The sequence below is a fragment of the Artibeus jamaicensis genome, unplaced genomic scaffold, assembly GCF_021234435.1.
Source record: "Artibeus jamaicensis isolate MK-2021 breed Jamaican fruit bat unplaced genomic scaffold, CSHL_Jam_final contig_482, whole genome shotgun sequence".
NCBI classification, from domain to species: domain Eukaryota; kingdom Metazoa; phylum Chordata; class Mammalia; order Chiroptera; family Phyllostomidae; genus Artibeus; species Artibeus jamaicensis.
This window is the reverse complement of record NW_026521857.1, coordinates 14,026,460-14,053,611: the sequence shown is the minus strand read 5'-3', so window position 1 is coordinate 14,053,611 and position 27,152 is coordinate 14,026,460. Positions and strand designations below refer to the sequence as shown.

General features: G+C 52.1%; 1 protein-coding gene across 3 annotated transcripts in view; it reads right to left on the bottom strand.

The window, feature by feature from the left end:
* Window positions 1-1,502: 1,502 nt before the first annotated feature.
* BCAR3 (BCAR3 adaptor protein, NSP family member) overlaps window positions 1,503-27,152 on the bottom strand; it is a 103,560-nt gene continuing 77,910 nt past the window's right edge. For 2 of the 3 annotated variants that reach the window (XM_053668205.1, XM_037162059.2), the window contains 8 exons: window positions 25,813-26,255; window positions 22,586-22,689; window positions 20,864-21,519; window positions 15,840-15,955; window positions 11,484-11,655; window positions 8,707-8,818; window positions 5,510-5,722; window positions 1,503-2,131 (listed from right to left, as the gene is read on the bottom strand). In XM_053668205.1, coding sequence (XP_053524180.1) covers window positions 1,953-2,131; window positions 5,510-5,722; window positions 8,707-8,818; window positions 11,484-11,655; window positions 15,840-15,955; window positions 20,864-21,519; window positions 22,586-22,689; window positions 25,813-26,255 — 1,995 coding nt within the window. In that variant the 3' untranslated portion in view covers window positions 1,503-1,952. Of the gene's footprint in view, window positions 2,132-5,509; window positions 5,723-8,706; window positions 8,819-11,483; window positions 11,656-15,839; window positions 15,956-20,863; window positions 21,520-22,585; window positions 22,690-23,468; window positions 23,720-25,812; window positions 26,256-27,152 lie in introns of those variants that run through there. The other variant, XM_053668206.1, reaches the window with a different exon arrangement.

The following is a 27,152-nucleotide window of genomic DNA, read 5'->3' as shown; positions in this document are numbered from 1 at the left end:
GTTTCATGTGGGACATGTTTCTTTGTCCCTGTTTTCATTGCATCTGTGTGTGTGTCAGGTAGATCTGTTTCCCAGCCGCAGCAGGGTGGCCTTATGTGGTATGCGTCCTGTGAGGCCCGGTGGCACGGGCTCCCTTATCCCCTGATCCAGGTGCTCCGGGAGTGTCCCTTGTATGGGGAGCATGTGTTCTGTTGCAGTTGTGCCTTGACAACTCTTGGCACATCCGTGAGTGGGACTGGCCTCCGGCCAGCTGGCTATGAAAATGGGCCCCGACCACAGAGTATGAGCTGCCGTGCAGAGGCTGAGTCCCAAGGAGCAGGATTCGCCCCAGTGGGCTCTGTTTTCTCCCGAGATCTCTCTCCGAGTGGGCCACGTATGGAGCTAATTAACTGGGGGGTGTTCTGTGTGGCTGAACCTGGCCACCAGCTATGTTGGTTCTGGGGCTTCTTGGGAGGAACTGGTGAAGGTCAATGTAAGATGCTGCTTGTGGCCAGCTCTGGACTACCTGTTAGAAGCTACAAGGTGATGCACAGCTGGTAGCTGCCTGTGCTGGCCTGGACGCACGTGGGAAGGGCCACACTGCAGACCGAGGCTGGTGCCACCAGAACCAGGCCTGGGGCAGGTCAGCAAAAGCCCAAGGCAGCCTGACATCTGCCACTGCCTGCTGGCTGTCCATAAGGCTCAGCTGCTAAAAGCCCCTTGGGCAGATGAATTGGGTGAGGCAGGGTCTCAGGGAGTTGTCAGGGTGGAGCTGATGGAGTTCGCCAGGCTAATGCAGAATCAGGTTTAGCCGTGTTTGGGGGCGTGGCTCAACACAGACTTCAGTGGCTGCCCCGCCAACCCTCTCCAGAGCCACACAGTCCAGTTTCTCCCTCCGTGTCTCTGGTACCCCCTGCACCCCTGAGCTTGACCAGAAGTTTTTGTTTTTTTTAAGATTGACTGCAGTTTGTTTGAGAAAAGTTAAGATATAAAACTATCGTGTATGGTCCCAGAATTTAGAAGATAGGAAGAAAAGCAAACTGGTGTTTGACAGTTGGTAGCAGAGTGATATAAATTTATTTTAAAACCTTGTATTCCAAATTTTCTATAATAGAAAAAAATTAAGAGGGATACTGATACACTAGAAAGTATTCCCTTTGCAAAGTCCAAAACCTAGAAAACTCACATGAATCAGCTAGAGGGGAAAAAATGACAGTCAATTATTTTGAAATAGGTGGTATGATGGCATTACGTGTACCTGCACCTGGGCTCGCTCTTTGCCAGGTGCTGCGCGGCAGGCCCCACACCTGGAGTTTGAACCCAGGTCTCCGGAAGCCAGCTGTGCTTCGCATCACTATTCACGCCGTCCCCTAGGCCAGAAGCCATACATTTTCCACAGCAGGGTCATTGATCCTCGTTTACTCTCAGGATGTAGTGGCCAGGGAAGCGAGTGCCAGAAAGGTAGGAGATACAATTATTGTATTGTGATGGTTGTTTAATATTAAAGAGACTGGATACAACTGTTTCACAAAAAGATATATTTTCAGATGGCTATTTACATTTTTTTTCATATTTAGTTAAAGAATATCATACAACTGATACCTTCTGAAATGTTTCATGCTTTTAAATTCTTTTCTATGTACACTTTTCTGACATGGCATTGAAACTAAAATGGTCAAATCCCTCAGTAATAGCAAGCAACCAGTCAACATCGCGAGGTCTGCTCTTGAATTTGCGGATCAACGTTAGCAATAGTTACCTTAATAATAAATTACTTATTTAAAAATCAGTAGTAATTATAAACAATTCATAAATAAGTGTTCTGTGTGCAATTTACATGTTTAATATCCTGTGGATACTAAAAGCTTGTCTATTGTCAGATTTGCACATTATTACTTTTTCAAATGATAAGCTTCTCCAAAGCAGAAACTGGAGAAGCTTGAAATAATACCCTAAGGTTCTGCAGAGAGCTATCAAAGCTCCGCTTGCCTTACAGGGGGAGGTTCCAATTTACGTGAGAGGACAGTTAAAATCTGGTTGAATTTCTCATATCTCTCTGTCTGGTTAACTTGTGCACCTTTGCTGCCCCATAGCAACCGCATCTGAAATTCAGTCTTGAAGATTTCACTCATTTCTTCATCCGGCTGAAAACCTAGTGTAAACAAAACAAAACAATGTTTTTTTCAGTTCCACCTACAACAGTGTTGAAAATAGGCTGAAAACTTGCTTGTTTAAAGTAGGATCAAAATGTACTCTCTCAGCTTTAAAACATCCCCCGAGGGAAAACCCAGGCCTGCTGTGTGTCCGGGAGGGCGGAGGCCCTGGGCACCTTCGGGGGAAGGGTAACAAGCTCACGGAACAGGACAATAAAATGCGTGTGCACAAGCCACTGTGGGTTGTAATGCTGTGAGGAGTTCAAAGTACCTTTTGGGTTGTATTTTTTACAACTTTATGGGTGTATCATTTACATGTCATGATTCACCCATTTCAGCGGCCAGTTGGACTTATAAATAGTAAATATAGTGCGTGACCGTCAGGCACCACCAGTTTAACACCAGAAAATTCTCTGGTAACCCTTTGCAGTCAAACCTGTTCCTACTCCAGACCCCCACCAACCACTAATCTGCTTTTCATTGCTATTGTTTTACCTCTTACAGACATTTGACAGAGATGAACTTACATAATGTGGGCTTTTTTTATTACTGGCTTCTTTCACTTAGTATAGTGTTTTTGAGATTATTCAATATTGTTGCATGTTATCAAAAATTCCTTTTTACTGCTGAGCAGTATTCAGTTACATGGACACAGGACATTTCATTCATCCGTCCACCAACTGGGGGAGGCCCGGGTTGTTTCCAGTTTCTGAGTGTCATGAATAACATCAAGTCTGCGTGGACATGCACTCACATTTCTCAAGGAGTGGAACTACTAGGTCATGTGGTGAACACAAGTTTACTTTTAAGAAACTGTCAAACTCTTTCCCAAAGTGGCTCTCCCATCTTCCATTCTCATCAGTAACATGAAGATTCTGTTTTCTCCACATGCCACCAACTCTGTGTTGTCAGTCTAGGTGGTGTGTGATGGTATCTCATTATGGCTTAAATTCACATTTCCCTGGTGACCAGTGCTCTGATTCTCTCTCCACGTAGTTACTTGTCATTCCTATATCTTCTCCGGCGTAGTGTCCTTTCAAATCTTTGTCTATTCAAGTCTCTTTTGTCTCCTCATTGAGTCCCAAGAGTTCTTTATATAGTCTAGATGTAGCTTCTCTACAGATACGTGGCATGGGGCAAAGCAACTTTACAGTTGTGAGTATACAAGTTTATTCTTGCATTTTTAATTATTGATTATGTTCCCTGCAGACAAATGTAAACCTACTTTTGCCCCATCCTGTATGTTTGCCAAATATTTTCTTCTAATCTGTTGGTTGACTTTTAACGTTCTTAACAGCATCATTTGAAGAGTAAAACTTTAAATTTTGATTTATCAGTGTTTTCTGTTATGGTTCATGTTTTTGGTAGCCTAAAAAAACTTTGCCTAACCCAAGGGCACAACGAATTTCTCCTGTTTTCTTATAGGAGCTTTATACTTACTTTTACTTCACTCATATTTTAGTTCTATGATCTATTTTGGATTATTGTGTATGATAAAGATTAAGGGCTTTTTTGCACAGAATATTCAAGAATTCTAGCACCATTTGCTGAAAGACTATATTTTATCCAATGAATCACCTCGACACTTCTGTCAAAAATCAGTTGACAACCATACGTGTGGGCTTGGTTCTCAACTCACTCTCCTCTTTCATAACAGAGAATCATCTGGTCTACCTAAGGCCACAGATGCTCGGTCAGCTCTCTCAGGGGGAACCTCTAGCCAGAGTCGCACAAGCAAGTGGTTCTCATCCTTGTTTATTGCTGGAGGAGACAGCTGTCATGAACTGACCCCCACCGTCTGGATCACAGGGTCTTGCTAGTTGAGAGGCTTTTAGTTCCTTCTTCCCTGTGATGGCAGACTATCTGTGACAGACAGCCAACCAGAAGCCAGAGGACAACTTCCCTTCCTTTGGTTGATAGGTTTTGAGCCCCTACCCTGGGCTGGGTGCTTGGGTGGGGGGTGATGGTGAGCAAATCTCTACCCTCACTGGGTTCACAGTCATTTCCAGGAGTGGGAACTTGCTAGGTCAACCTGTAGCAGGATCAGCTGAGAAATACCAGGAGATATCTTTAAAGTAATTTGCTGTAGAAGTTCTTAAAGCTTAAAGCACATTTTTGGCTTAGGCAGCATCCGAAGTGATACGTGCATTAGCCGTGCATAAGCAGGCACTGTGATCTCTGGCGAATTATGTGCTTTTACTGTTTGAGTTCTACACTGCTAACCTTGGAGAACTTTGAGGGGAAAAGAATGAAACAGCCAGATGATACTTATATATAACGCAGACACAGTGCAAACTGTTCAGTCCTGAATTCTGGTTCTGAAGCAACAGCTTGGTTTTAGGATGAAATAATAGGCCTCTCCCACCCCATATAGTTCTTAACCTTGTGAATCAAACTGAGGGTCCTTGAAGAATTTAAAAAATATTTAAAAACAGACCTGGCTGGTATAGCTCAGTGGATTGAGCACAGGCCTGCGAACCAAAGAGTTGCAGGTGTGATTCCCAATCAGGGCACATGCCTGGGTTGCAGGCCAGGTCCCCGGTGGGGGTCACGTGAGAGGCAACACATTGATGTTTCCCTCCCTTTCCCACTCTAAATAAACAAATAAAAATCTTCAAAAAAATTACACAGTAAGGAAGAGAAAGTAATCATCCCTGTTAAGTGCCATAGAAAAGTCCTTGTTTTTGCATTTGCTTCCTAAATGGACTTTCTACCTCTCAGCCATAAGCCCTCCAGACCTCCTCCACCCAGATGCCAGATTCAAACACCAGTCTGACCTCGGGATGACACCCTCCCACGTTTTCCACTGGCCCTTCCTCAGCCCGCGTGGAAGGCCCTCCACCTGTACCCACTCCCTTCCTCAGCCTGGCTGGCCATTCCTTAAGGCACACTTGACCCTAATCCAAACCCAAGTCCTTTTGTTTTATACGTTTCCCCGAGCTCTTCCGGGGCCTTTGTTCGCATCGGCCCCTTTGATTCGAAGGGCAGGGGAGCTGTCTTCCCAGGGTGACCGAGGAGAAAGGGGCATGCGGCTAAGTGAAGTCAAACAAAACCCGGCTCCGCGTGCTGGCCCATCACGCCTTCTGATAGTGATTATTAGGGCTTCTAATGGGAGGCAAGCTGACCAAATCATTTTTGACCTTTCCCCTCTGTTTATTCTATACCAGTGACCCAACAGAAAACACACAACAAAGAGAAATGGGATTCCTAAGTCATTTAAGAATTAAGAGGAAGTAGTCGATCATACAAGACTTGGAATTCCCATGCCCCAGTCCTTCCTCCTTGGCCTTATTCTAACTGAGAACACCCACGCCCTTCATCCCTTCGTTCCCGTTACTGTGGGGAGGAGACCACGGCTCACGGACAGCAGCTCCTACCTTCCAGGATCCTCTCCGCATTCAGCCGGTAACTGCTGGCAGCCTCTGCCATGAGTCGGGCTGTTGCCAAATGGTTCATCATAATCTCGCAGCTTTCGTCGTTTTTTTCCCACATGTCGGTTCCTTCAAAAGCGACAGCCTGCCGTTCCATTAAGGTCACGAGAGGCATCAGCAGAGGGACTGACACATTGTTTGGGAGGACACACGTGGACTCTACAAAACAAGGGGTAAAATTTTCCATGTCATTCTCTTTCAAAGTTAAGCACAGAGAATTCCAGTTCCAGATGACGATACAGGAGAATCTTAGACCCACCTCCTGCCACGGACACACTGAATCTTCAGCTAAACATGGAACAGTTTTGTCTGAGAGAGGCCCACATAGAAGCGGGTAGGAGAGGCTGGGGCACAATTTCACCATAAACCCCAATCCTGCTGCGGTGACCCACAGTCTGGAGCGAACTCCAACCCTGGAGCTTCTACCTGAGGGGCAAAGGCTTTGAACCCCACACGGGGCATCCCAATTTGTGTCCAAGAGATAAGCCCCCAGAACCAATGGGGCTCAAAGCCACGAGACCTACAAGGCTACAATCTGATAAACAGCTCTTAAGGGTCCACACATTCTAACGCACCTGCCCAAGGACTCTGCGAAAAGGTGGCTGACTGACAGGTGCTCAGACTTGAAGTGCGTGAGCCTGGGTCAGTCCTCTGCGTCAGCGCACACCCAGGGCCTGCTGGCCGACGGGCACCACCTTCACGCTCTCCCTCTGCCTCATTCTAGCCCGTGGGTGCCATCTTTTCCCTTCCCTTCCTTCCTTTTTTTAAATACTGGTTCCCGGCTTTTCTTCTCTTCCTTTCCTGCGGGAGCCATCTGTGAGCTCTGCCTCGCCTTTGCTCCAGCTCAGTGGTGTATCCCAAAAAGGAGCTCCTACCTTGTCTGGCACTTGATTTTTGCGGCTGCCTCCAGGGGACACCTACATTGCCTGGCTCTGGGGGCCAGTGTGGTTTATGCCCGTGGATCCCCCAGGACTGTAACCGATGGAGAGAGAGCTCTTACACAGCTACCAGGGCACAGCGAGAGGCAACAGTGCTCTATGAGCTCATCATCGTAACTGCAGCCTGAGGAGCAGGCTTGTAATTAAACACACATCGAAGGGTTGCCTGTAATCCTTTGGGGAGACCTCGGAGAATGGGCGCTGTCTTCGTGCTCTGCCCTCCTGTGGCCCAGAGCACCGGTATCTCCCAGAGGGGTGCCTTCCCATGTGTCTGGTGCCCCAGTTTTTGTGGCTGCCACCCAGGGAACGCCTTGATCACCTGGCTCTGGTGGCCAGGGGAGCCTGTGGTCATGGGTTCCGCTGGACTGTAATAACTGGAGAGACGGTTCTTGGCAGGCTCCCCCCTCCCCATTGCCCAGGGCACGGCGAAGACAGCAGACTGAAATGCCACCGTCTTTGTGTGAGAGGCCTGTGTGCTTGTCCTGGAGCTTTAGCCTGAGGGACAGGTTGCAGGTACGGCCCCCAGCTAGGGGCCTTCACGGAGTTCTCGGGGAACAGGCTGGTGGGCCACACATCTGCACGCGCTCTCTCAGTAGTTCACCAGTTCTTCCAGAAAAGAGCTTACACACTTGTCTAGAGCCCTGGTTTCGTAACTGCCATCCAGAGGACACCTCCAGATTGCCTGCTGGCCAGGGGGTTTATGCATGCGGTAGCATAGGGCTGTATATACTTGCATATATAATTCAAAATGGATTAAAGACTTAAATGCAAGACCTAAGACCGTAAAGCTCCTAGAAGGAAACATAGGCCATAATAAACTCCTTGACATTGGTCTTGGCAATGATTTTTTGGATGTGACACCAAAAGCAAAAATAAACAAGTGGGACTATGTCAAACTAAAAAAATGCTGCACAGCAAAAGCAACCATCAATGAAGTGAAAAGTTGACCTACAGAGCGAGAGGAAATATTTGCAAATCATATATCGGATGAGGGATTAATATCTATAATACATATATAGACAACTGATAGAATTCAATAGCAAAAAAAAAAGACAAAAGAAAAAACCCACAGAGGAGTAAACAGACATTTTTCTAAAAAAAGACATACAGATGATCGACAGATACATGAAAAGATGCTCAAAGTCATCCATCATGAGGAAAAGGCCAGTTAAAAGCACAAGAGGTATCACCTCACTTGTGGAATGACTATTGTAAGAACTGTTGCTGAGGAAGTGGAAAAAAAAGAACCTTTTGCACTGTTGCTAGGAAGGCAAGTTGGTGCAGCCACTGTGGAAAATAGTATGGAGGTTTCTCAAAAAATTAAAGATAGAACTACCTTATGATTCAGCAATTCCACTTCTATTTGTCCAAAGAAAACAAGAAGCACTAGCTCAACAAGATACGTGCACCCCCCGCGTTCACGGCAGCATTATTTACAGCGGCCAAGACACAGAGACAGTGTAGGTGAGCATCAGTAAGGCATGGGTAAAGGCAGTGTGCGTATCACAACGAAACGTTCTTTAACCCTGAGAGAGAATATCCATCACCTCTGACAACGTGGATTGTGACGCACACGAACTGAAATAAATCAGCTGGTCACACGTGCTCTCGCTTATGTGTGCAATCCAGAAAAACAAAACAAAAAACTCTGAGCCCATGGATGCCGAGAACAGTTTGGTGGTTGACTGAGGTGGCTGGTGGATGACATGGGTGAAGGGGGTCAAAAGGTACAAATTTGTGGCTATAAAATGAGCATGGGAACTAGAATCAGTATTACTGTATGGCACATTTGAAAGTAACTAAGTAGACCTTGAAAGCTCGCATCACAAAAAATATATTTCTGTGACTGTGTGGTGATGGACGTTAACTGGACCCACTGTCATGATCATTTTGCAATATGTACCAATACCGAACCAGTACATTGTACCCCTGAAACTGATACAAGGTTTTGTCAACTCTACCTTAATCTTTTAAAAGATAAAGGCAGAACGAAGTAACTGGTGGGCCATGTGTTTTTTCAGTCACTGCAGACCTCCTACCTGTGGTGCCGTCATGTGATGGTAACCCTGACTGACACATGGACAATCCTGCAGATAACTCAGGGACGCATAACATGCCCTGCTAAATGCTTCGGTCAAACCAGAACAGATACGACCTACTGGCTGTACAGCTGCCCAGGGGGCAGCCACCAGGCCCTGCGCTCACCTCTGCCTTCGTGCAGGACCCTGCTGAACGGCTTCAGCTGCTTCTCGTAGAGGATGGCGCTTTGGGTGTGCTGGCGCCGCAGTGCGGTCCACGTCTTTTCTAACCTCGTGATCTGGAAGAAAGAAAGGTGTTAGATTTAGGAAAGGACCGTTGTAAAAATAACCTCTTGATTTAAGTTTGGCAGAGATGACAGATGCACATGGTAAACACTTCTGAACAGGAGAGTTTGGTCGGCTTCGCTCTGACCGCCCATCCCGGGCAGCTCCGCCCACCAGGTTCCTGTGCGCGTGCATGTGCACGCACACACGGCTGGAAAATGAATAAATGCATGTCACACTCCATGTATTCTTTGTTCCTTGCTTGGAAGTCATTTCACGTGCATATATAAAAACAGCACTGAACAGCTTATTTTGTTACACTTCTGCATACTATTCCATTTTTTGGATAAACCATACTTTAGCCAGTCTCCCATAGATGAAGGTTTCCAACCTAATTTTCTACCACGAAAGTACCTTGTAAAGATGTCGCAAATGTGTGCACGTGTGAAAATGTCTGCAGGTAAATTCCCAGAAGTGGAGCGGCAGGGTCGGAGTACGCTTATTTAAACCTGGGCTGCCAGCCTGTTTCCTCTGAGGTTATACCGATGAGAGGGTGTGGGGACGTGAGGCGCGGTGCGTACTGTCCCCGTACGCAGTAATGTCTGAGACCCACCGGAGTGTCCAGGCCACGTGATGCCACCACTCGTTCCCTTACACTTCTTTGGGGATAATGGAGTCAACACCAGCACGTGCCACCGACTCCTAGTGCCCTAAGATAACCGGCTGCCCGTGCGCACCCTGCCACCAGCAAACCTCAGTGACTGAAGTTTTCCACATGAAACAAGGGAGGGAGGGCACTAGTATTTAGAGAACAAGAGCCAACTCGGGTATTGGAGGAATTTCATTTAATCCTCGCAATACCCTATGAAGCAGGTATTCTGGCCTCATTTTACAGACCAGAAAACAGAAGAGATTAGGTAAATTGCTCAAGGTTTCACCACTGGTAAAGGGCAGAGCTGAGACTCGTTCTGAAGGCCTCTGAGGGCTCCCGTGTGCTCCGTGTGAAAGGGGAGAAGGGTCAGCACCAGCAGATTTTCTGGGAAGGGAAGGGCGTGGGCTGGTCTGCCTCCTCCGGCCACCCACATGCCGCTCTCTCCTCACATTCCCACATTCTCCTCCTCCGCCCTCAGGCATCCCCCTCCTGAAAGAAGCCCTTGTCTCTCAGCTAAGCCCATATCCTGCCGGGTGCAGGTCTGGGTGGTGACACACAGAAATGACATGAGTCCTTCTGGGGTTTCCCTGGGTCTACCACTTCCCTCCCCAGGCGGGGCTCTGGCTCACCCCAGGGCCCTGAATTCCGTGGAGGACTAGGTCCCCTCGCTGCTGAGGTGCTCCAGGAGGGAAGTGCCTGAGGCTGCTGGAGGGGAGGGAGCCGCCTGCAAAGCCGTGTTACCACGCTCTGGGACAAGTCCCTGACCGCTGAGTCTGTAGTCATGCTAAAGCCACAAAACACCCCCTTTACCATGCCGTGAGAGAGCTTTGGGCTGGAAGACTGTACACACAGCTTAGCTTGTTGGCTCAGCCTCAAAATTATATGCAGTTTTGGATACGAGAAAATAAATCTGATGCAAATTAAAAACATTTGAATGAAAAATTAGAACTCCTGATATTATAAAAGTCAGTATATCATGAAAATATGGCTGAGTTTGCTTATTTCCAATATCAACCCTACTAAATTCCAGTGCACCTAAAGAATTTTGCAAACTCTTGGAATACTACATTATAACTGGAATTGACAGCCCTCTCCCCACATTTTCCTGGTGAAGGAACTAAGTTGTTTGGCTTCTTGCTTTTAAAGTGACCTTGCTTTAATCCAAAAAAATTATGTTCCTAACATGCCCTGCAGGACACATGACAGTAGCTGTCCGCCCTAGTGGCAAAGTTGGACTTCCAGTGAGTACCCAGCAGGATTTCAAAGACAATCTGTGGCTATGAAACAGCCAAGCGAGACAACGCGCAGTTTGGGTTGCTCTTTGCAGATTGGGCTGCAATGCAAGTCCTCTCCACACCTAGGGCTTGGCAGACCGGAAGTGGGGAAGCCGGATCTGAGCATGCGGGACCGGGACCATGTTCCTCTCTGAGGTCCGCTTGATTTCAAATACAGGCTTTCAGCTCTGACACTCATCCTAAAAACAGCCTGTCAAAGCAGATCGATTCAAAGCGCCCAATTTCGGAAACACTCCCTGAAGGGTTATATGGCAGGTGGCTCAGAAATTTGAGTTTTTTAATGAGAGGGTGTTTTAGGTAACTGGAGGAGCATTCTTTGAGATAAACCACTAGGGATTCTCAGATGTAAGCTCCCGGAGGGCTGCGGCGCACCTGATGACTCCGATGGGAGCAGTCTTTCTTGTACAACACACCTGCCTCGGGCGCACCATCCTCGTTGCTTCTTCAGGGACACTGTTCTTGAGGATGAGTCTTATTGCACCCCAAAGAGAAAGTGTGGGCTGTTGGCAATTACCCTCTGTTTTTAAGAACAGCCAAAGTACGTAGGACACTACTCTTGGTTGATTAGTCAAAGCAACTTTCATTAAGATCCAATTTACCTTTTGAGAGTGACAAAGATCGTCTGTGATTTGCTACGCACGGGCTTGCAGACCACTTTGCAGAACGTGCGGTGCGCACGGGCCCGCGGTGCGCACGGGCCCGCGGGGCTGCACCGGGCCGGTGGAAGTTTACCTGCGGCATTTCCAGCGCTTTCATGATGGCCGAGAAGGAATAGAGGTCCCCCATGGAGTCTTTCAGTTCCACCGCCACCTGGATGATCCGATCGAGGGTGGCTGCTCGGTCCTCCAAGGTGCCCGTGCAGCCCAGGATGTCCACAGCAATGCCGATGGCCATGGTGCTGTGTCTGAGAGGGAGGAGACCAGTGGTCAGGCCCGGGGTCAACGGGACGAGCAGGGAATGAAACCAAACCAGCTGGGAGAAGGACTGGCTTTTGTGCCATTTGCTGCTCTCTCCTTGAGATGTGCTGGTAGCTCACACAGTCTGGCTGCCGATTTCAACACAGGCCACGCCCACCAGGACTGCAGCAGGGCTGGACAGGGCCTCTGAGGCTGCACTTTGCAGAGGCAAAAAGGACAGATGCCCCAGGATAGGGCAATGCTCAGGCCTGGACCTGGGGGCGTGAAGAGGGTCCTCCTCAGGCCAAGTCATGTGGCTCCTTGGACCTTTCGCCATGAGAGGTCCAAGGAGCCACCAGGTCCCCCCAACACACTGGGGAATCCCTCCTTCACTGGGCCCCCTGCACTGGGGAATGGAAGGGACAGAAAAATGGAAGAATATGCTTGATCCAGAAAGACACGAGAGTGTCAGAACCAAGAAAGGAACGAGGAGCTAGGGATGGGGTGTCTGCGACTCCTGTTAAGGGCCAGAAAGTGAATGGGGACGTGGGCAAAGACCAAACAGTAGGTTGGCGGGGTGTCCCTGTGAGGTTGGACTAGAATAACACGGGTGTCTTGTTTGTATCTGCTACAGTCCTCCCTTCTCTCATCCTGAACTAGACAGGTTGACCTCGCAGACCCAGAGCAGGACGGGGTCGCAGGGCAGCCTCCTTCACGGGTGGGGGTGGGGGCAGGCGGCACGGCCTGCCGTTGCTTCCTTCCCTCTGAAAATCAGGGCTGCGGAGTGGACTACGCTGGGCCACACGGGCCCTGATCACACTTTGTCCAGGCTGCAAGACCAGTGCTGGAGGCGGAGCCCCAGCTGTAGCGTGGTTACTAAAATACAATACGGAGAGTCTTTGACTCTCCGGGGCCACCTTATCCTAAAGGTTCAAAGCTGGGGGTGCCACTCCACGGCCACGCTTGTCTCTGTGCCCACAGGTGTGGTCTCTCTCTCAGTCTCCCTGAGCAGAGGGGGGCACGGCTCACCTCGTACCTAGCATTACCAGTTTCTCTTGTCGACAGATGTCCCACCTAAGAAAAAATCTTAGAAAAGTTTACTTGAGCCAAACTAACAGTAATCACCAGGACGCAAAATCTCAGTGGATTGAGCAAATGCTCCGGAGAAGGGCAGTTTTGCGGCTTATCTTATACATTAGAATCCAAGGAGGGGGCACGAGAGGTGTTACATGGAAGGCACTGGTGGCAGATCAGGGAGGCCGGAGACAGCGGAGCGGGGCGATCTCCGACATCAGACAAAAAGCAAAATGGGGAGACACGTACTTCTTCTACATGGTGGGCAGTTAACATTCACGGTGCAGAGCTGGTACGTGGGCAACACGGTAGCGCTGCGGCCTCCTGCTCCGGTGCAGGGGTCGTGCCTCAGGGGCTAAGGCAACGACTCTGGCATTTCAAAGGTATGTTATCTCAGAAGCACAAAAACAACAGACAGTATCGAAGTTGAAGACTGACTTTTGCCAGGGAAGCTACAGGCCGAGGACATGACCACTCACCATGACTTGCTTTTAGTGAGGAATCTGTCTGCTCAGACCACCCTGTGTGTTGCTCTCCTCTGAGTCTGTGAGGCCCGCCACGCAGGCCTGCCCTGAGCTGGTCGGAGTTGGTGTTCGGCCCCCTTTTCGTCCGCACTCCAACGCCTCTGAGCGTGTGTGTACACGTACGGGGTGGGCAAAAGAAGGTTTACTGCTGTGACTATTGCGAAATGGTTTCTTCTTGTACTATTACTTATTAACCACTGTATGGTTTTTCCATACTAACAGCTGTAAACCCACCTCTGCCCACCCTGGACGTGTGTGTGCCGCTCACTCGCTGTGACCTTGGGCTGCTCCCTGGCTGCCCCACTCCTCAGCTTCTTTGTGAAATGGGAACAGGGGTAGTTGTGAGACAGAGAGCCTGTGCGTGGGTGTGAAAATACCTAACGTGCCTGGCACTGGCGGGCACCTGGCAAATTGTTCTTGTTACGACAGCAGCCTCTCCAGGTGCATCGTCCCCTCTGTATCCTGTACCATTTCGCCCGTTTGTCTCTTTTCCTTTATCTCCTTCCTGATTTCTTGTCTGTCTTAATTAACGGATCCAAACATAGCCTTAAAGTCTATTTTTATCATCTGTGGTTTATTGAAGAGTTTTGTGACCCGTTTGCAAAGCGTCAAGATTGAGCTGAACATTTTAGATGTAATTTTTAACTAAGAGTAAACTAACTTCCCATGTTGCATTCAGTCTATTTTTTATTCAGTGCTCCCCCCACCCCAGTGTTTTAATAGCCCTTAATAAAAGACATTCTCTACCTCCTTAAGGCCTGGCTGTCTACCAACGGTTGACGGGATAACTGTCTATTCGTCCAAGTGACGTTTGCCTGCAGCCTCCTGCGTGCACCCCCGTGGGAAAGAAGCCCCGCCTGGCACGTCCGCTCCACGGGCTCCGGTGCTGGGCAGCGGGCGGCGTTCATTGTGACAGCAGGCTCGGAGGGGGTGAGGCGGTAAATGAAAAAATACAGGGTGGCTTTGTATTTGACGAGAAGATGATGTTATTTAGCCTTCCAAGACCACTGTAGCCTTGACCTTTATTTAAACACATGGTAATGAAGAAAAACACTCCCTAGCAGGAAGACCCACAGGTCAGCCTGGGCAGGAAACAAGCCGACGAGTGGGACCCCAGGCAAGCGGGCCACCGGGAGAAAGAGGAAATGGACACGGACAAGAATGGACGTCTGAAAACAGCCTGGAGAGAAGCCCTAACCCTGCCAACCTCAGTCTGGGTCCCGTGCCCTACATACTAGTGAAACTGATGAAACAAGGCCTGGAACTTGGGGTTTTTCAGAGCAAAACATACCACGTGAGAAACGGGGAAGCTGGTGGGACAGCGCACCCCTGTTGAGACAGTGCCCACTGAGCCCGGCAATGGAGAAGTTAGAGGGTCCGAGACGCCAGGCCGCCGGGCGTGGGGACGGAAGAGGACACCTGGAGAGAGAGGCTAGAAGCTGGAAGAGTCTGACCAGGAAAAGCAGAACGATTCCGAAGGCAGACCCGCAACTGCCCGAGGGCACTCAGTAGCAAGGCTGCCCGACCCACGTCGGCGGGGACCGTCCCGGGCTCCTGCCTCCGGGAAGTCTACCCCTGGGCCTTCTGCGTCCTCTGTGGGGCGCGTCTGCGGCTGTAAAGCCAAGGCAACGGCGGCACCGCAGCCGCTGTGTCTGCCAGGCAAGCCTGAAAGCAGCGTGCTGATCCCCAGGATATGTGAAAAGCAATGTTTACTTTCTAGGGGCTGCCATCCTCGGAGTGCACTGTCCACTGGCCACACCTGGCTTTCACACTTGAACCAGTGAACAGTAGGATAAAACATTCCATTCCTCGGCAGCCGTGTGTGGCCAGTGGCTGCTGTAACAGCTCAGCCACCGCGGAAAGTTGCCCCGATGGTGCTGAGACCTAGCACGTGGGGGAGAGCCACGGGCGGGGGTGGCGGTGCTCAGGGCCCAGACTCCGAAGCATCGCTTCCCCCTTCTCATGGAAAGCCAGGACCCGGCTGCCCATTAAAACCCGCATGCGGGTCATGGCGACAGGGAGTTGACTGGAGAAAACAGAAAGCCGCAAGACAGCCTTGCTGGAATCAACTGTCTTTTTTTGTGTCAGAAAGGCCAACTTCTATGGTAATAAGATAATCAAGTCTACTGTTTCTTTCCTTAAAAACGTGCCTTGCTATTTCTGCGTCTCTAATTTTTTAATGTGCGTCGTTCCTGTGTGTAGGTTTCCGCAGGAGCCAGGGCCCCGGCTTTTCCTGACAAGAGGCAGTGAGACTTCAGAGGCTGACGCAAGAGGGTCCCAGTGCCTCCACCATCTGACCTCTGACCCCCATTTGTCCACCCCTCAAAGAAAACATTCAGACTCAGTTCTTCCCAACCTTTCTCACGAACTCCCACTCGGTCCCTAAAGCCGCCTGGAGCAGGGACAGGAACATGCTCTTTGTTCCCCGACTTCCTCTGTGCTGTCTCTTTGTACATCTCCAGGAATTCCCTGGCAAAGGCTGCTGGGGAAAGTTGGCCCTGGTGTGGCCAAGCCAGGCCCCTGTGCTCTGAGACGTGCTGCTCTGAGAGCCAGGGAGGGATTCAAGGGGCCAGAGACAGGACAGCACTGCTCACCTTTCAATTATGTCCAGACGCAGCTGGTGGCCATAAGGCAAGGTAATGAGTTCCAGCCCCGAGCTCACGCCCATGTTCTTCCTCATCTCTTCAGAGACTTCCAGAATCCTGGCGACCTGTCAAGAACACAGTTGAAATACACTGGGTCGGGAGTGGCACGTGAAAGGCAACACACTGAGGGGAGCAGCGTGGACGCTCCTCCTGCGGTCTGTTTTGAGCAGCAGCATCCGAAAAGTCAGTTTTTATATGTGGTATTTGGAGGATTCTAATACACATGCTGGAATATAAAATATGGGAGGAAAGCACCTAAATTGGTCTGCAGAATCTGCAAATTTGGTGTTTCTGCCCAGCCAGAGACGGCGCAGTTCCTGGAGCTTCTGACCGAGGCTGGGTCCTGCTGCGACGTTCCGCTGCGGACAGCAGGCCCGCCCGCCCGCCCTCCCTGCTGTGGGAAAGCGGGGTTGCGTCCAAGCGCCCCTCTGCCGCGCGCTTCGCCGGTCCTGTTCTCACTTAACAGCAGGGCTGGCTGCTATTACCCATAATTACGCCTCTCCGGGGCTCAGTAAACGCGCCACACGTCTGGAAACCATTAGAAACGTGTATAGAGATTTGAATCCGAGGTCTCAAACACACTCCTTTCCTCCCTAGAGGGTTTTCCTTAAGGAAAATCTTCGTCTGTCCCAGCCAGCTCTCCCATCCCAGTTCCAGCGTGTAATTACAGTTTATCGGAACCAGGTATTTGCTGGCCATTTATAGTTATTACGTGTTACCTTAAAATGTTGCAAAGGAGTCAATGTGTCTCCGAAATGGGACTCAGGATGCCTCAGTGCCCCCACGCACTAACAGTGCGGCCTGTGACACTGACCCCAAGCCTGGGCGCATGGCAGGCTGGGGGCAGTTCCTCTCCTCAATCTGCGGAGTTGTACCCAAGCACAATTATCTTGGTCATGTGAACAGTCCAGATGTTTTCATGACAGATTCCAAGAAACATCTGGAAGTTTAGCTGATGTTATTAAGCCTGACCCTTCTGTGGTTGAGCAAGGATCTGCTGTCAGCCCTGGGGAAACAAGCCTGTGGGAACTAGCTATTCAGGAGTGGACCCCAAAACTGGACGCAGAACTCACACCATGCTCTCTGAGCCTCAGTTTCCCCTGCTCCAACACGACTGCCCAGTCCACCTTTCTCAAGGACTTGACAAAGAATCAAACCAGCTTAAAACCCCAACGAACTATTTGAAAATACAGCCTGTGATTCATCGATCATGTTGAAGGGGGAGGAATTCTGGCCCAATCTCCGGAAAGAGATTTACACCTTGACCATGAAACGGTGGCCCAGATGTGCGCCCCGCCACCTGGGGTCACAGACTCTTTGCTCGCTTGTTGAGACAGCTGCCCTGTCAGAGGCTCCAAGCCGGCACGTTTGTGGGGCGTCCTCCGACCCACACACTCTGTGTAGGAAGATCCAAAGGCTCGCCATGGACTCAGTTTTGTCCTGGCACTAGAACCCAGAGCAACCCCTGCTCTGACGGAGAAGCCTCTAGTCTACTCTCCTCCAGCGCAAGCATTCAATTCTCCAGGCGCCTTCCTGGTTTCTACCAGAAAACACCAATACCCGCTTGCCCTACGGCTGAGCTCTGGGACCAGCGGGCCTGTGCTCACACGGCAGCCCCCGGATCAGGCGCCCTGGGAAACACCCAGGGCCGTGCGGCTCACAGACGCAGAGGGGCCACATTTCTAGAGCATTTGCTACGAACTGGACCAGGCTGGGCGGCATCCATGCCCACGAGGAGGCATTCCAGCCTCCCTCTGCTCTTCGGACCTTGGCGACCCTGGTCCTGTGGGCTCCCCCAACCCTGCGCGCCCCTCAGCCTGCGGCTTCCAGCCTGCTCTTAACTACTGGCCCTCACTTCCAGCCATGGGGTCACTACCCAGGGGGCCCTGATGGGTGCAGGGGGCATGGCCTGCCCTCCTCCGAGCTGCGGAGGAGCCTTCTAAACTGCAGGGAGATCGCCTGGCTCAGCTCACTGCCTCTGCTGCCCTCAGCAGAAGACTGACTGGCACTAGGTCCTTATAGGCCTGTCTCCCTCACTGAATGGCAACGTGCTTTGAAGACAGCAACTGGGAATGAGCGCAGAAGTAGAGACTCGGACGCACTGAAGACCTACCAGCACCTCTCCTACCCCGCTTCTACTGCCCACGCAGAGCGCATCTTCCAAAAGCCAAACCCTCCCACCATGGCTTTTGGCACCTGAGTTTCTGCATGTGTGTGCTGTCTGCCACCTGGAAGATGCTTTTTGCATTCTTCATCTGGGCAACTCCTTTTCAGCCTTCAAAACCCACCCCAGACATCCCCACCCTGACTCCCTAGCTGCCCTGAGTCTGGATCCTGCCTCAGAGGCCCCACAGCTCCAGAGTCTTCCCCTACAGAGCATTTCCCACCTGGGTGGTGGTCCAAATGCCTCCATCACTGTCCCTCCCCACCGCCCCCACCGTGACCTGGCCTGGCCCGCAGCAGACACTCAGTCAAGGCTGAATACAAAGCACTATCAACATTTAGCCTCATCCTGGGCCAGGCATTCTATGGAGGGTGATGGTATTATTCTCCCCCTTTTATGGGTGGGGAGAGAAAGACTGGGACAGGCAAGGGGAGGCAGGATTAGATTCAGGCAGTTCATCCCCAGAGGCCGACCTCTTAACTACAGGCCCTCACTTCCAGCCACTGCAGAGACGAGGGGGTGGGAGAAAGGCTCAGGTGAGTGAGGCCAGGGCAGTTGGTACCCTTTACTGGGCGGCAGCAGGGTGGAACACTGCAGGCATCCCGGGGGTGCTCAGCTCCGCCCGCAATTCTGCTGGCCCTTCTGGGTGCCAGCCCTGGGCTCTGTGCACTGCATGGGAACCAGCACTCGGGCCTCAGGTGCTGCCCAGTGCGTCCTGAGCTTCAGGGTGGCCCTGTCTAGCTGCCGCTGTGTGTGGCAGGGGTAACCCGGCCCTCATCTGATCTTCCTCTCAGGGTCACGGGTTGCGCCTGCTTTGCTGGCAGAGCCCCACGGTCAGTGGTTCCAGGAAGAAGGGGAGGAAATGTCAGGGTCTCAGGAGGGAGGAAGGAAGACTAAACGGCCCTGCCCTTGGGGACAGGCAGGCAGGCTCCCGCTCTGGTCTCTGCCGTGGGGGCTCTGTCTTCCGGGGGTGCTGAAGGCAGAGTGGGCAGTGCGGCCTCGCCAGGGGGCGCCATGCTGAGGGAAACAAGCAGGAATGAAGGTAGGCTGCACGTCCCTTCTGTTGGGAAGAGACTCGGAGTCTAGCCTCTTGGCTGCCTAGGCAGCTCCAGACACCCCTGCAGAGCGCTCGGGCATCTCACCTCCCCCACTACTGCCAAGCCCTGCCTGAGGGCACAAGGAAGAAGGATCCATTTCCTCCGGGGAGTCGGGCTGTTCTGCCGGCCGGGACCCACGGCTCCCCAAGGAGCCTCCTTTAAGGAGCACCCGACAGACGCGCCAGGCTCCGGCCTGTCGGCGCGGCTCTGCTCTCAGATCCAGGCCCAGTGTTACTTCCTAGAACAGGAACCCTGAATCCTCTCACTGCCCAAACAGGTTTAGCTTGCTTTCAGGTGGGTAAGAACTTCAAGGGACGAGTTATCTGACCACTGGCGGGCACTGCCCAGGGACACTCGGCCAGCCCTGCGAACAGCCCTCCTCCCTGCTGTCTCCTCGGGGGGCCCTTCCCGCCACGCACCTCCCAGGCCTGGCCATGAGGTCAATGGAGTGATCCCTCGGTCCTGTTTTCAGGAAGGGGTTAGGTACCCCAAAACAGCCAGCAACCGCCTACCGCTCCTCAAGGCTGTTTGTGGGCCTCCTGCCTGCCAGGTGCTCCCGCAGTCACCTGGGAACGCCCTGGGGCAGGGGCTGCTGGAAGACATAGGCGATTAGTTTTAGCTTTGGTAAAGCCAGTTCCTAAAATAAGTCCTGACCATTGCAGCTAATTGACTTCACTGAGCTACACACGAAAAAGGGCCTTAAATCCCACAAAGACCTCAGATCTGTTGCTGAAATGCAGGGACCAGTCTCCTCGTACTGAGGGGCAGGCTGAGCACCCCTGAGCCCGAGACACCTGCTTTCTAGAAATATCTCTGAGGAATGAGACTGCCTCGGGCCACCTATGACCAAAGACACCCACAGCTAAAACGAATACTTCCAAAAAAACGAGGACGATGTAAACATACATCTATCTAGTCACATGGAAAGACAGTCCTATCGTGTTAGATGAAACACCAGGGTTTGGGATAGCGTGTAGATATGGGTGTTATTTCCATGCCGAACCACCAGACCCGCACACGCTTCTGTACACGCTTCTACTCGCACAGCACGTGTTAGCCACAGCAATCACCCGAAACCTGGCTTTTGTGTGATTTTAATTTTTTTCTCTCAATCTGTATTTTATAACTTTTCTAAATTATATTTTATAATTTTTAAATTATAACTGTTTTATAATTTTTCTAAATTGAATGAGTATTGCTTATTAAAAAATATAGGTAACTTTCAAATGCTTATTCATCCTAAAGACCATTTCAGGAACAATAAATATATAATGTGTATGTGTGCATAATGAAATAAAAACAACCAAGGCTCTGTTTCTCCAGAAACTACATATTCATCTACAATCTATTTTCCTTTGGACTTGACTCCACCACCACCAACTCTGGCAGCCCTGAGGCCAGGGGAGAATTTGAACATTGGCACCAGCTGGGAGAAGGACCCAGCAGGGGCTGGGGGAGGAGGCGTGGCCGGGCAGCAGCCTGCCACGCCTCTGTCCAAGGTGAAGTTTACAAGCTTCCTACCAGGGCGAAGGTTATCCTGGCCTGTGGTTCCCACCCCTTAAATAAATCCCCACACTGGGGTTATTTTCTGCCTTTTCCTGTGAGCAAAACACTTAAAGGGTACAGCAAAGCCAAGTGCAGACAGATGCCCCCCTTCCAAACTTTCGAAACCCAGAACGAAATTCCAAAATTCCACCCCCCCAGGCACCCACCTTGCAGTCCACGCTCAGCATGTGCTGGGCGATGGCCTTGGGGTCGTTGCTGGTGAACAGCTCTTTTGCACGCTTCAGCATCGCCGTCTCCAGGGGCTTGTTCTCAGGGGGGAGGAGCTTCGACTCAAAGTCGTTGGGCCTGAACGAGGACGTGGTCTCCAGGAGGGGCCTCACAAACTCGCCCCCGCTGTCCTGCCCCCTGTCTGTCTGAGCTGCTGCCGGCGGCTCCCGAGGCTTTGCCCTGTCATCGTCATCAAGAATTAAGTAGTTGGTGCCCGAGTTCCGGGGACCTGCTGTCCCGTTCTGCGTGGCTGTCAGCAGCTCGACGTAGCTGTCCTGGGCGCCCAGGGGCAGCCTCGCTCCCCTGTCACCGCCTGGGGCACAGGCTGGGTTCAGTTCACAGTAGTTGGCCTCTGAGTTGAGCCAGGTGGACGGAGATGGGGGAGCCTTGAGGAAGGGCGCCTTGCAGGGCTTGGGGGGTGGCTTGGGGCACAGCTGGCTGTCTGAGCCCCTCAGCGCCTCCCCTGCCCTAGTGTCCGAGGACACCCTCCGAACCACCGCTGGGCTCAGGGTGGGCTCGCTGCCCGTCCTGAAAACGGGTGAGTTTGGGCAGGGGCCTGCATCCACGCCTGAGGACTGAGGGGGCACCGTGCAGCCTGCAGAGGATGAGAGATGGTCAGAAAAAGCTCAGCGGGGCGCAGAACAAACCAAACTAACAAACCAGAGTGGCGGCACCCTGGCCCTCAATTCACACTATTGGGCCTGGGTGTCCACCTCCCAAAGATGACTCAGCGTGACCGCACCATGCCTGATCTAAAGAAGTCTAGGCCCTAGGGCATTCTGGGGACCCAGCTGGCCCAGCACACAGTTTTGGGGGAATTTGAGTCCCAGTCAGCTGACCACTGACAGCTAGCCTGCAATGTCATTTTATGGTCATAGAAGGCTAGGACAGTCAGAGCAGGAAAATACAGGAATCCGGAGAGCAGTGAGTAATTAGGAAACACGTCTTTAGCCACACAGCATTAAGGGCTCTGAGTCACTCTCCAAGTCGGGGTGGATCCCAGCCGCCTTTAAGGGACAGTTAGAGCCACACGCCGGGAAGACCGGGGAGATGCTGTGATGGCCCGCAGAGCGGCAGTGTGAGGGGCATTAGGAAAGCCACCTTGTGGTCCCAAGGAAGGTCAGTTATAAAAATAATGACACAGCCCATGGCTATTGACATAATTACTTGCTTGGTTCACCACTTCCCACACCCCTCCCCCTTGAGGCTGTGAGAAGAGGATGAGGAGGAAGAGGGGTCTCTGCACAGCTGCTCTGCCGGAAGCCCCAGGGTCAGCGCCCACCCTCTGTCCTGGGAGCGGACCACAGGGCTGGGCTCGCGTCACGAAGCTCACCAGTTAGCGAAAGGGCTTGGAACCAGAAACCCTGAGATCGAACTCGGGCTTAGCCGCCTACCTGACAGATGCCTCTGGACGAGGTACTTAACCACTGTTCCTCAGTTTCCTCAGCCTCGAAAAGGGAATAATCATGCTTACCTTGAAAACTGTTGTGAGCTTTAAGGCTGGCATACATAAAGCATCCAGCTCAGTGGCTCACACCTGGATACAGTCCTGCAAGCCTCCCGCAGGCATGGAACTCTATGTCTTTCTCAAAAGAAGTGAGCAAAGAAAGGAAATGGGGGTAACACTGTCACCCTCCCCCCCCAAGTTCCCAGTGACCTACCGATCGGCAGGTAGCTCTCCGACTGGTGGGCTTTGAGGGATAAGGCTCGTCGGTCCTGCATGTGATCCAGGCAGGCTGGCTGGCTGCCGCTCTTCTCTTTATTTCTGAAGCAAAAGGCAAATGGGGCAGAAACCTATCATTAAACCACAAAACCTTTAGGCAACATCGCAGAAAGACTGCTCAAAATGCAAGTGCCGCTGCGCACTCTAACTGTCCAGGAACGCCTGCTGCTGGAGCACACTTCTCATGAAGGTGGGTGACCCACCACTCTGCCCCACTCCCTCCCCGCGTCCCCACGGCCCATCCAGCTGGGTCCTGAGAAGCCCCCTCTGGGCCTTTCCGACCAGCTGGTCAGAGCAGGATACAGATTTCAGAATACCTGAGAAAAATCTGATGAACCAGATGGAACGTGTCCTTTTAAGAGCCTGAGGTTATTTACAGACCCAGGAGGAATGACTTGTTTAAATATGTGTAATTCCATGGTGACATAACAGTGTCACAGTTCGTTTCCATGTTGGTGCAAACCTCAGGTGCCCCAAATAATCCACAGGATAGCCCGAGGGTGACCGTCACTACACCAGCAACCCCAAAGCCGGCCTCACTCCTGCTGCCTGGGTGCAGGGAGGCACACAGCAGCCAGGGGTCGCCGAGCGGCAGCCAGGAGCACAGCCACCCAGGGAAAAGGTGGAACCGAACTTGCAATACAATCAGCTAGCATTCCTTTGTCCTTTGCCCATTCAGACTGGGAATTTCTCTAATTACTACCGAGGAAGAGACTCTCTCTTTTGCTAAAAGAGAAAGCACTGTACCAGTCAAGTTGTAATGAACTCTAATCGGCCCTCCCACAAACTTATATTACAGAAATCACAAAGTTTTTTCCTACCTTTGCAAGCACCAAAGAAAGAAAACAAACAATCCAAAGAGGGGGGGAAACCCCACCCTGAACTCCCGGCCACAGAGGAATTCCAGCAACCCCTCAGAGATAAGTGAGGGCAGAGGTCAAATTCCAAAAGGCAATGACTTCGGCAAAGTGACACTTAAGCAGTGATCACCGGGAGCAGCGGGACTCCACTGGCCAGAGCACCAGCCTGGAATGCAACCTGGCCAACTGCACACACCTTTGCCCAGGCCGGCTGCCCGCCAGCCAACCGGCAAGTCCAAAGACAGGGAGGGTGCTGGAGCCAAGGAAGTGGGGGGGTGGGCAGGGCGTGGGGCCACTGCTGACGTTGGGCCTGCCCCACCCCCACGCTCAGACACTTCTGGGCCTGCAGCCTGTGCCCGGAGGTGACAGGGGACCGGCTTAGGGAGCTCTGCTTTCAAAGGGCAATCAGAAGAGGTGCTCTGGGGGGCCTGCGTCTTCCTCAGGGACTTTCTCAGTTTTTCTTTTGTTTCTTACCTTTAAGAAATAATTGTATTTTAAATCCGGGTCTCAGAAGGCAGACCAGCAGGCCTTCCTCCCAGCACCACACCCCGCAGGGGTCAGTGTGTTGTGGACCAGTACACCCCAGCTCTGTGCACGTTAACTCCCTGTTCATCAGCTGGGCAGCCAACCTCAACTCCCAAAGGAGCCAGAAGGAAAGGGTCCCTACCCCTTTAATATTTTAAGGGATCTCAAGCCCAGTTTTATTACTACGCAAAGGAGAATTTCTGAATACCTTAGATAAAAGTTCTTCCTCCCTTCCTGCAGTTGCGCTCAGTTTCACACTCTACTGCCTTCCAGGAACAAGAATTATTACATTATGATTATTATTAACACTTACCTGGCACCTACGATGTGCCAACACTGTCTAAGCACTTTGCACAGCATGACTCGTTTAGCCCTCACAAGCCCCATCTTTCCAGATGAAGGCCGGCAGCTTGCCCGGACTGACCAGGTGAGTGGGGGACCAGCATCTGAGTCCAGGTGGGCGGGGGCCACAGCTTCCTAGTAGCACTGCTGTAATATGTGTTACTCAGACTCCTGTATTTTACTTCTGAAGTTTTGTACTTTAGAAATGGCTGTTTATGGCATTTCCTTCTGGTCCAGGAAGAAAATCCATAGGTGGAATGAAATACATTGGCTTAAGCGTATAAACTTAGCCAGAGAACGGAGCTGTGTAAGTGAGGGGTGGGGGCGACCTTTGCCTACCAGGCCTGCCTCTGCCTCCTCTCCCGGCACAGTTTGGATTCTATGCACAACTCACACCTGGAATCTCAGCTGTGCGAGGGGGCGGAATGGCGGGTCCTTACCCACATAGGGCACCGAGGGTCAACGGCAGGGTGCCTCCATTCAGGGCCTGGTGCTCTGCACTCCTCTCCCAGCCCCCAAGGTTCAGACCGCAGCCCTGGGCTCTTGACATCTGCTGTCTTAGGCATCTCACCCCTTCCCACTGAGTCAGCCACCCTTCCCGTGTGCACCAGGCCTTAATCTAAGCCTGCAGGCCCAGCCCCCTTGTGACACCCCCCCCCCATGCTGTTGCTGAACATTGGCGCTCAGGGGGCACACAGTCCTATCTCGGATGGAAAGGCTGGTTTTCCCTCCAAAGTCCACCTGCTCTGGCCCCTCCTGTGGTAGCCGACTGTCCTCCTCCACCTTCCCCACACGCAGAAGGACCCTGGGAAGCCTGGCGCCTGCACCGCCCACCTCTCCCCCACTCCACCCACATAGCCTGACCCTCCACCACTCACTACCTGGTCTTCCAGCTCTTCCCTTTCCCTGCCCCTCTTGCACATTCTTAGGACGTTTCCTTCACGTGTCAAGTGTTTGAGACTTCCTCAAACCCCTTAGTCTGGGACTACGGCCCCATGATCTGGCCAGGGCCCCTCTAAGCTTACCCGCCCCTTCCAGGGACCCTTTGCCCCAGACCCACTATTTACTCGCTCCAAGCACCTCTGGCCCCTTTCTAGCTCTACCCTCCTGCTCAGGCTGAGCCCCACCAGAAGGCCCCCTTTGCGGTCACTACCCGAATCTGCCCTGGCCTTCAGACCAGCTGGACTCCTGCCTCCTTCATAAAACCTTCTCCTGGCCAACCCCCATCCCTTGGCAACTGTGTCATTTATTTTTGGCACCAACTCAACTGGGAACAGACCATGCGCTGTCTTGTGACAGCTATTCCAGTCACATTTGGCATCATATTAACATCCTTTATTGTTCCTATTCCAGGGCGAGCTCCTCGTCTGCCTAACTAAGCCTGGCCTCGTTCAGAGTGCCCCTCACATCCCGACGCCACGAAGAGGCCCTGACCCACCTGAGGAGGTTTCCTCTGGGCAAGCTCGGCTCTCGGGCCTGGACGCTGCCCGCCGAGAGGCTCAGCCTCTTGGCCACGTCTGGCCTTCCCTCCACGAGGCTGCCCTCCCGGGCCCGGCCAGGGGAGGCGCCATAGCGCTCCTCCAGACACCGCAGGGGCACCGTCCGGTTGATGGGCTGGAAGATGATGGCTCCGCTCTGCTGGGAGATGGGCCGGCGATTGCCCACGTAGCAGCGCACCAGGCCGGGGATGGAGTCGAAGCTCTCCATCTCAAACTGGTACTGCACCCGGCTGTAGACCTCGCTGAGCCGAAGGACCGTCCGGTGGATCTTGAAGTGCTGAGCAAGGTTCTTCCACTGACAGGTCAGAACAAAGTTTCCCGGGCTGGACAGAGAGTCTCGAACCAGGAAGTCACCATCTCGCTGCACGAGGTTTTCTGCCACCTTGGGGACAAAATGGTGAGTGAGTGAGGAGCAGGAAAGGCAGCTGACATTCCCTTCCAAAGCTGCGCTCCTCCTCCACATCCTGGCCACCAGAAGACAACACCATTCTGTCTCTGCTTCCCCAATTGGGTCTTGGCTTGTTCAAATGTCTAATTCTTAGAAGACCCATTCATTCATCTAAGTACTACTTGCTGACCACCTACTATGTGCCCAGTGCTGTTGCAGGCACCGGCTGTGCAGCAGTGAATGGAGCCGACCAGAGCCCCTGTGCTGTGCAGCCCCCGCTGCAGTGGGAGTGAACCAGCCGCAGGGAGGGCGTGTGATGTGGTGGAGCGAAGGAAAAGAACCTGGGAGGTCGGCAGTGCTTGGGAAAGGGCCAGGGGATGAGTGGTCCTGAGGGCGGCACGAGGCGACATTTACACATCCGTCACGGAGAGGAGAAAATTCGCATCTGGCGTGTCTGACCTCCGTGCCCGCGATCCTGAGCATACTCACTCCTGGCTGGAGGGCCAGGGCCCCTCATTTTCCACTGGGTCGGTGGGAGCACTACACCCCTGCACACGTCACATATCAAAGCACTAGTTCCGTGGCACACACCGGTTGCTCAAAAACGGTTAACTGTGAGGATGCTGAGGTTTCTAGAGAAAGGAGGATGTGTACTGTGGCATGGCGTGGCCATCCCGGGAGCCAGACTGCCTGGGTTTGCCTCTGGCCCTCGGTGCGACTCTGCACAAGCTGCACGTTCGCGCTGGGGCTCAGTCCCACGACCGGCAGAGCAGGGACAGTGTCGGTGCAGAGCAGCCCCGCAGACTTGAAAGGGCTAAAGAGGCAGCCACGACTGTCCTTGTCACTGCTGTGCTCAGTCGTGCAGACTGCACTGACTTCTCGCTGAACCGT